Source organism: Maylandia zebra, linkage group LG22, assembly GCF_041146795.1.
Source record: "Maylandia zebra isolate NMK-2024a linkage group LG22, Mzebra_GT3a, whole genome shotgun sequence".
Lineage (NCBI taxonomy): Eukaryota > Metazoa > Chordata > Actinopteri > Cichliformes > Cichlidae > Maylandia > Maylandia zebra.
Genome location: NC_135187.1, coordinates 16786376 through 16796379, shown reverse-complemented (window position 1 = coordinate 16796379; position 10004 = coordinate 16786376). Strand labels below are relative to the sequence as shown.

Genomic DNA, 10004 nt, shown 5'->3' with positions numbered 1-10004 from the left:
TACCTTTTCTAAACCTGCAGTTTAATGGAGCCCTGTTTTACAGAAACTGGCTGCAGTTGAGTCATAGGTGCAGCAGGGGCTGCTCATGAGAGTCAAGAGGATTGTGGATCTAAAGAGCCCATTTAAACTTGCCTCAAGCCACAAAACAGTTTCTTTAAATGCCACATTTATACAATTTGACAAATTGAAATAAAATGAGACTGGGAACTGTCAGCTGGCATTTATATAGCAAATTCCCAGCCTTAATTACTAAAGGGCAGGGAGACCCTGGGTTGACCAGTGTTGTATAATGTAGATCCATAGAAGTGAACAAATTCAGATTTAAATTTATAGCAAATTCATAAAGTTTCCAACATGTTAAGATGTCAGTGATCCAGTTTATTTAAACAAAAAACAAAATATAAAACAAAGACCCAACTTAAACAAAAGGAAAACAAGCATGGTGAGCGATGCCACACTGGTTGTTTCGGTTCCGAGCCATCTTGATGTAGCCTTCTTCTCCAAACTGTACACCCCAGCTACAAATAAAGCAGCTGCTGTCATGAAACTCAAAATTAAAGGAAACAAAGAAACCCAGTCCATCAACCAGTGACTCAGAACAACCTGTTTTTGACGAGCCAGAAGTCCTGTCCTTTCTCTCTGCCGTAACCCACAACCAGCACGCCATGGTTCACTTTCTGGGTACACGTGTTGTCCATGTACACGCCTGTTGGTTACAGGAGGGCAAATATAGGAACTCTGACTAAGATTCAATCTGTGCATCATTTTAATAAAGTAACCAACCACGATGGTAGAAGCGAAACTGTGGCCTGGAAGCATCAACTGCAACAGCGATGGGCCCCACAAGAGCCACTGCCTCCTTCAGTGCAGACTCATCCCCCCTTGGTAAGCAGCAATACCCTGAGCAGTTAGCAGCCCGATACAGTGGGTTGTACTTGCACTGATTATGCTGAAAAGTAGTAGACTCTTTAACATGAGAAACATCTAGGTTTAATCACAGTCTACCTGCAAGTGGAAGCTTGACTCACCTTTCCGATATAGGGGTAAGCATCTTCAGAAGCAATGCCTTGGTTATCAACAACATACTTGAAGGCACGTGCTATTAAGCCACCATTGCACCCCCGGTTGCCATAATCTGTGGTGCAGTCAATCAGGTTTTGAGCGCTGAGAGATCTCAAAATGCCTGTAGACTTTTTAAGTTGCCCCTCAAGAGCTCCAGCCGCACTGAAAGCCCAACAAGCGCCACAAGAACCCTAAAAGAAAGGTTACTCGTGACATGATTAAAAATGTAGAGGTTTCCTGTTACATGTGTGGATATCTGAGGGGACCAGCTAGGACCTCACCTGCTTTTTGACTGGAGTTACCAAGCCTTTATCCCTCCAGTCCACTGAAGCTGGTAGAGAAGCATTGACTTTTATGAAGCTCGCAGCAACCATCTCCAGGTCAGATGGTACCCTAGTGCCCATGAGAGTGCCAGCGATCTCCACAGGGGTCTGCAAGCGTGGAGAAATTACACACCATTCACCATCAAGTGATGTAAAGTTTGAGGAGAATGCTCACCATGTCTCCGAAGTGGTTGATTGCCAGTTCGTAAGTGTGCAAATTCAGTGAGGCTTCCAGGTTGTGAAGATTAATCAGTTTCAAGTTCATTTCCCAAATCAATCTGCGTCTCAACTCCTCAATCTGGAACATAAATGTTACACCAAATCTTCTGTGGCATATATGTGCACCGTAACTAAGCCAGAGTTCAGACATCCAAACAGCTTGATGTTAATGAAACACAAGGTGGGTTCTTGTTCTAGAATAAAGCTTAAACAGACTTATATGCTTAAACTGAACCCAGCTAAACACTTATATAGATGAAGACATGAAACATTCCTGTTAAAGTTACAGGATTCAGCACCTTGGTATTTTTCCACTTTTGTTTTACCTGGTGAGAATATACTTTCTTATGCGTTTTCTTCCATAGCTCCCAGTGTCGATCTGTTTGCGAACTGATATCGGCCACTGCAAATCCACACAAGACTGTGAAAAGCAGGCGCTGAAACATTTTCAGAATCTGGGAAAAGAAGAAGACGGGTTCCAACCACGGTGTGACAAAGCAAACAGCCTGCAGTGTGGCTCCTGCTTTTAAGTGGACTGCAGCAGCAGAGTTTACAGGTGGTATCAATTTACATTTAAAGTCAGCTGAAGTATGTTAGCACTGAGAGGGGCTGTCATATGAGCCATCCACATAAATTGTATGCAGTTCAGATTATTTGACAAACTTGAAAAAAAACCATCAAACCTGCATTCACTGATTTACTCAGGTACTTGGTAAAAAGCAGTGAATGCCTGCCATGTCCATCCCTTTGTGGCCACAGTGCACTAGTGTTGAAAAATACTCCAGTAAAAGTTAAAGTAGTGATTCAACCTTTCACTGAACTGAAAGTGGAAAAAGTATCGGCTCTGAAATGTACTAAAAATAAGAAGTAGTTCGTTGGAGGAGATTTTTACTGGCTATTTTTATACAAGCTTACTGAACATTGTGCTATATTAATGTATTAATGTAACGATAAAATAATATCAGCTTGATAATAACAGCTTGAATCATTTATGTAGAACAGGATGAGAGAAAAAGAAGAAAAAAAAAGCTCCGTTTTCTTTGCCTCTAAATGGGAAAAGGAGTCCAGTCTGAGGTTAAAGTGGAATCAAAGGGTGGGGGAACTAAAATCAGTTGTAATGGCTCAGTGTGGGGAAGAGAATCACAACTCACTTTTTACTGAGAACTTCAGTAGATTTTCTTTAAAGTACAGGCTGTGATCAGCTGACTAGCTGCTCTTTGCAGATGTACACACCTGAATTCAACCAGATGTGAGCAGATGTTTCATGAGTTGTCCTGGCTGATGCCCGTTCTCTACACTGACTGTATACCGTTCATGCTGTCTGTATACTGTGCACCAGCCACGTACTGATTTAAAAGCATGTGGGCTTACATCTAAGCTTCACATTTCCAGTTTAAAAGATAACACCGAGCAGTCCTTATTTGATTAACAAATGCAGGGAGTAAAAGCAATAAGTTTTCAGGAAAAAAAATAGTCAAGCAAAGTTCAGATACCCCAAAATTCTACTTTAGTACTACTTCTACTTCCAACTTTAATTAAAACTGATCAGTTGACAAAATCTTTATTGTTCTTGAGTGTAAATTTGTGCTTAGAAATGTACAAATAAGCGAATGTGCATAAAGTAATTTTACATGGCACAAAATGTTATGAATCTTTCAATTTTTTCACTTGTCATTGTCACTATTATTAAATCTGTGAGGTTTAACATGCAGAAAGTAAATAAATACATAGAGTACAATGTAGAAACAACACTACTGAATGAGAGCTGAAGTATTTCAGTCTCAGACATGTGTGAGTATGTAGTCAGACATTTAAAGTACAGTGATATTGTTTTTTTTTTTATCAGATGAAAAGTTATTTCAGTTGGTTGGACTTTAAGCATCTTTAGCGGTGATGTGAAATAAAACACAGTGACACTGACTGGTCTTTAATAATAATTTAAATAAACTAAGTTGAGTTAGTGGGCCATATTTTCACACTGTAGGGTAGACTGGAAAGCTGGCGATGCCGCAGAGATTATTCTTGTTCCGGGCAAGCCGAATGTAACCTCCTTCTCCCCATGCAGTTCCCCAGCTGAAAAGACAAAAACATTCACATCTAGGTTCAAAATATCGGAAATATTTTACAGGTTAAAAATCGGAGGTACGTTTACCTATTTTTCACCAGCCAGTAGTCTTGTCCTCCATCTGTGCCATAGCCCACGAGCAACACAGCATGATTGATCAGCTTTGGGTTGCAGCTTGGTACGTTGTATAAACCTAATAAATGCAGGCGTGTAAATTAAAAAAAATACATAAGGTAAAAAATATGTGGTACAGCCGGTCAGTGCTAAGGGCCTCCCAAGGGCTGACAAACCTAAAATTATAGCAGCGGTAATGTGCAAACTTTGCAATGAAAGTAGGAGATGTATGACCTCCCTGAGGGGGCTCCACCAGTTTCAAGTGAATGAATGCATGATTCTGTTTAAGCCACTTAACGAAAATCAAGAGGAGTTATCCCTCTGGGATTGAAGCCTTTTTTCTGGATCAGAGACCAGCAAATAAAGTAAAATTCACTAGAATCTCCTGCACCGTGAAGCTTTTAGCCTCCTCACCTCCACTGTACATATGAAAAGATTCCAGCATGGCATTCACGGCCACGGAGATCGGCCCCACTGATGCCAAAACTTTCTGCAGCATCTTCTCATCTCCTTCTGGAAGGACGCTGAATTTGGAACAGTAGCCAGCCCGGCCCTGGACAGAATAGCGGCATTTCCCATTCTGCAAAGAGAAACGAGACATTTATGAAAAGACAGAAGCACTGTCAGTCTTTCTGTGTTTGTCCACCCTCTTTCCTACAGTTCTCTTTGTGCGTGTCGAGGATGACCTTGTGTTCGTAGGGATAAAAGCTCTCCGAGTCAACGCCTCCGTTGCGAATGACGTAGCTGTAGGCTTTCGTGATGTAGCCTCCTCTGCAACCCAGGTTTCCGTCCTGGGTGCTGCAATCCACCAAGTTCTGCGGACTCAGGGAAACAAGTGTACCAGTGCGCTTCTTCAGCTGGCCCTCGAGAGCTCCCAAAGAGCTGAAGGCCCAGCATGACCCACACAAACCCTTAGAAAATAAAAACAGTACAAAGTGTCACTTTTGTCACGGGATCGCGTTAATGATTTTCCTTTTCTTACAACACCCGATCTCACCTGGTTTCTGACAGGACCCACCAGGCCCTCTTTCCTCCAGTCCACATTCGCAGGTAACGGTGAGTCACTCACGTCCTTAAAAGTGCCATTTGTGAAATTAACGGTCTCCTCCAGCTTCAAGCCGTTCAGATTCTCATTGATTTCCTCAGCTGTCTTGGGGGCAAAGAAATGGCAGCGGTAAATAAAATGAAAACACCATTAAATATCACCTCTGCACAACAGCATTGTTTTCACTTGACACCGAATGTATAAACACAGCACCGATCTCGGGTTGGCTGTGTGTTTGCCCTTCCAACTATCACCTCTGTCTTTGACGAAGAGCATAAAATACAAAAGGTGAACGGTCCAGCTGTAGCAGATAAGGCTCTGTGTCATTTTATCTTTCACAGCAGCTTTAAAAACAGAATCTTTCTCCTTACATGTGAGTGTATTTCAGCTGCCTCACATTATTCACCCAGGCAACTGCAGCACTCTGTCCTCTGACAGCGGGCCAAAAGCTTGCATGTGTCCCAAACATTTCTGCCAGTTTCCTGCAGAGAGCCAACACGCCACGCCCATCCAGGCTTTACCGCTCGGGCTTCCTGGATTTTTAATCAAAAACAAAACCCCTCTAACTTAGAATACAATTCCTCTCTTGTTTCTGCACTTGTTTTTTAATATTAACAATCCATTCATTCATTTAAAATATTATCCATGCAGGAACAAGAAATCAACACTGTAACACTGACATGTTGCTCTAATATTTTAAGGTTTTTGCACTTTGTGTTTCTGGTCTTTCAATGTGCAAAACATTTGATGAAACTTTTTTCTTGAGATCCTTTTATTTAAAATACAAAGTCCACATAAAATGCAAGGTTCTCAGACATTTGCACATAAGCAAAGTATTTCATTTAATAGTTTATGCAAGTCCAACCTGAACCAGAACGGCACAGAACCAACCAGTTTGCAACCCTTATTCTATATTCTGTTATATATTTCCAGCATTACATAAGGGTCCTTATGTACATAAAAATAAGCATCTTGATTGTCCAGGCTGGCCCAGCCCATACTGGATTAAATTAATCTGATTGTATGAAGGGAGATTAGAGCCGCAGTTTTATCTGCAGATTAACAGTGGTGGTCATTCACGTCCATCTTGCACCAGCAAAAGATCAATGTGCATGAATGCGCTTGAGGTTCTGATGGCAAACATATGGTTATGTTTACACGGTGTTAAAATGTTTGTATCCACCAGAGGTCTCTCAGATACGCTCCTGTGAGTGATCGCTCCAGTCTGGCGCTGCAATTCGTGCTGTTCAGTTTAACAGAATTGCTAAATGTTTTCAGTTTGGTTGATTCTTCTTCTTGTTGTCAAAATTTCTGCCATCATCAGCACAACTATACAATGATTTGGGAGTGTGATTTGTGTAATAGTTACATATTGGTTAATACATGAGTGAGAAAGACAAGGAGAGAGAGAGAGACACCAATCCCGTCTGTGTAGAGATTTTTGACTTTATACTCGATATGTGGCTCAAAGTGTGGCTGCAAGGCCATAATAGTCATAATATAGACTGGAGGCAACTCAACTCCCTAATATTAAAACATATTTTAAAAACTTGATATTCAAATATGTTCAAAATGTGCCCCTCAATATACTGAGATTAAAATATAACCCAGAGATTTTCCTGTGCAGGGAAATACAGGGAACAAAAATCATAATAATAACTAGACAAATTACTGTTATTATTCTGACCGATTTCAGCTGTACAGCACATGTTTGTTGTAGTGGTTTTTCCACTAAATGCTGCAAACTGAGTGTAGACACTGCAGGGTATGCGGACCACTGCAGAGCAGACTCGGACTGAGAAGGACCAGTAAGATCAGACTAAGATGGATGGTTTTTGTCAGGATGAGAAGACAAATGATGACAATGAAGTTTCTGAATGTTGTTTACAGTCACTGTATGAAACCAGCTGTGGTTAAAGTCAGCAGTTACTACCACAATCGTATGAGCGCCTATTCTGTAGTAGATCTCACTTCTACTTTACATAGAATTCATGGTAATGCCAAACCAAGTGCACCGATCCTGCAATTGTTTGTTCCTCTTCTGTCTTCTACTGTTGCTACAGCTTTGTTCAGCACTCAGATATTTTTCCTGTGGTCACTCCAGACTGCAGATAGTTTTAGATAATTTAATGCAATTCTATCCATGAGCCTTGAAGCTGTTTTAATGTTACTAATGAACGACTGCACAATAACAGATTGTTATCTAGATTTAGAAAGTTTAGACATCCTGTCTTCTCAGCAGCAGCATCCTACCATGTCAGCCAGGTGGTTCAGTCCCAGCGTGAAGCTGTGCTTCCCTGCCGAGGCTTCCTGATTGTGTCTCAACACCAAGTGCACGTTCTTCTCCCATACTGCCCTCCTGAAGTCGATCTCGGTCTGAAACACAAATCCGCGCTGTCTCATTCAAACCTTGCCAGAATATGTGGTAACAAAGACAAAATGTCTGTTTAAGTCCTACCTGATTATCATAAACTTTTCCATGTTTGGTTTTCCACTCTTCCCACAATTTGTTCACAGCGGGCGAAGAACAGGCGAGGACCACGAAGGCCAAAAGCAACACAGCACACAAAGTGTGCATACTGAAAAGGAAGGGGAAAAAAGAAAAGCAGATGTAATCCTTGTTTAATCAGCTAATCACTTCAGTAGTTCAGTTCAGTTCAGTTTATTTTTATTTCAAACATATAGATTCACCAACATTTCATAATATCATTCCATGCAGTTGTTTGAAAAGGAGTAGGCAAAAGTATATACTTATTTAGCCCTACCCCCTCTCAATCATTTCCTCATGATCTAAATTTGAACAACAAAAGCTTGCTGCCTTCAACTTAGGCAACTTGGATTGCATTTTGAAATTTCAGTATCTAACTTTCTGTGATTTGGTGTGCACCTGAGGTTACTTTTGGTCTAAAAATGTTGATAATGATAATGTTTAGGAATAATGCAGTAAAAGTATTTTCCTTTAAACTGAAAGATGTGAAAAGTTGGAGCTCTGAGAAGATCTCGGCTCAGGTTTACAAAACTCTACAAGAGAGTCCCAGTATAAACAGTGCGGGAATGTATACAACTCAAACACAGAATGATAAACTCCAGGTTTCCGTCACCACTGAGCCTGAAAATGGTCACGCAAACATAGTAACTCTTTCATACATGAATTATGACAACCTCAATCAGGATTTTTAGGCATCTTTAGGCATGAAAAGATGACTAAAAATCCTGATTGAGGTTGTCATAATTCATGCATGAAAGGGTGAGAAAACAAAAATTACAATGAAACATGTCATACATCTATAGTAGCATTAAACGACCAGTGGGTGGCAGGGTAAGGAGTGGCACATCAGTGCCCGATGTAGTGCTTTATGTGCAAGTATACCATCAACACTGACACAAATACAAGAAATCAGCCTTTGAATAGCTGTCCACTGTAGTAACCACTATGCGTGAAAGGGTTAAGCATGATTAGCATTCAGTGCACAAAACCACAACACTGCATTTGCAATGAAACAGTCTGTAAACAAAAGCAGAAGAGCCTGTAAACATGATTCTCATCTACAGAGCAGACGTCTGAAGATTACTCCATCGCAAAACAGAGAAGTTCAAGCCGTAATCTCTTACTGTAATCTCCCAGCTTCTTTCTCAGTAAATCTTTTCCGACACCATATGATTATTCGCTTACATCCATAACCTTAAACAAGCCATTAATTTAACAAGACGTGTAAAAAGAAAAGAGTCACACTCACCTTGTTGCAGAATGACTTCGCCCAGAAAGACAAGTTCACCCGGTTTGAGCACGCTTAGATCTTCACGCCTAAAAAGAGGAAGTTTTATTTCCTGATGCGAGCTTTTATGCATCTGCTCACTGCCTCGTCATGTGAATGTAATTTACGACCAGCTGCAACCACACAAACTAGGCTTCCCGTATGAGAGTTGCACATGGTGAAAGTTAAATGATGAAAATACCCCTGCGTGTGGAGGGAAATACGTGCGAAATGAAAACGTTTCAGAATAAACTGATAGAAATGAAACTGATTTTGTAGTTCAGGGAGATTTTTTTATAATTAATCACGACTTTGAATCATATTTTGACGTACTGTAGCTGTTAGCTGAAATGAGAAAAGGGCACATGAGCTTAATTTATTATTCTGCCACAACCAAAAGCAAAATCCAGATTTACTGCCTAATGATGCTAATTTAAATCGAATTACACAGGGTCAGAGCGAGTCTGTTTTGAAAGCTGCAGTTTAATCATCAGGGCTCTTTGCCTTCAAACATGCTGTGGATTTGTAGAAAACTAAAAGAGGCGTATTAAAAAATGCTCTTTCTTTCTGGAATCTTGTTTTGAACGTCAAGCCAGAACTCTTGATCATTCTTGTTCAAATGTTTTTCTTTTATTCTTGAATTTGACGTGAACTTCCTCACGTCTTGTTTTTGTATACAAGTGGAAACAACCACCGGATGCACCATGATCCAGTCATTCAATCTGATGTGGTCTGTGTTGTATCTGTGCGGGTCTCCAAAAAGTATACTGGTCCTTTCAGTGCAGAGGAGCAGCTTCTCTACTCTGACATGCAGCAGCCATTCATCTAAAATGTGACTTTTTCTAACAACTACTGGGATACAAAAGAGAGAAGAGTTGTAAGACTACCACAAATAACCGCAAGAAGATGACAGGTTCTCCTTTTCCTCTCATGCTTGTTGTATTTACTTCTTGAGTGTACTTGGTAAAGTTGTATGTAAATAAAGCTGTGGATTCTTAGCTCTGACAGGTTGGGGAATCAATCCCAGCAAGAAAGACTGATGGATCAGCCGATCAGTGAATTCCCTGCTGCACATCCTGCTGTCAGATCTCATGGGGCATGCTGTTTGATCCATTTTAGCTTGCAAGTAGTTGCCTCTGCAAGACACTTTGCAACCCACCCAACCTGAGCTTCTCCATTTCAGGCTGCTTATGCTTCTTCTGTGAGGTGATCCTGTTGCTGACTTTTGAATGTCCAGAAGCCATACAAGAAAAAGTAAATTACTGAATTGCTTCATTCACCCAGTCACACCCACATTCATCCATCATCATTTTTTTCTATACCTAACCACCTTGTTTAAGATTCATACACACACTTTTATATAGGCAGCCCAGGGTACAACATCGAGCACACTTCGACATATAGACGAGAAGAGCCAAGGA

At 40.8% G+C, this 10004-nt stretch overlaps 1 protein-coding gene across 1 annotated transcript; it reads right to left on the bottom strand.

The window, feature by feature from the left end:
- Window positions 1–357: 357 nt before the first annotated feature.
- LOC101471071 (uncharacterized) lies at window positions 358–8630 on the bottom strand. Its single transcript, XM_023155367.3, has 16 exons — window positions 8566–8630; window positions 7287–7407; window positions 7082–7204; window positions 4781–4933; window positions 4470–4694; window positions 4198–4363; window positions 3757–3862; window positions 3584–3677; window positions 2914–2950; window positions 1931–2187; window positions 1561–1683; window positions 1344–1493; window positions 1029–1253; window positions 784–949; window positions 604–706; window positions 358–518 (listed from the first exon to the last, which is right to left on the bottom strand). Exons 2-16 carry the CDS (start codon window positions 7404–7406, stop codon window positions 419–421), a joined length of 2148 nt encoding a protein of 715 aa, XP_023011135.2. The 5' UTR covers window position 7407; window positions 8566–8630; the 3' UTR covers window positions 358–418.
- Window positions 8631–10004: the final 1374 nt, after the last annotated feature.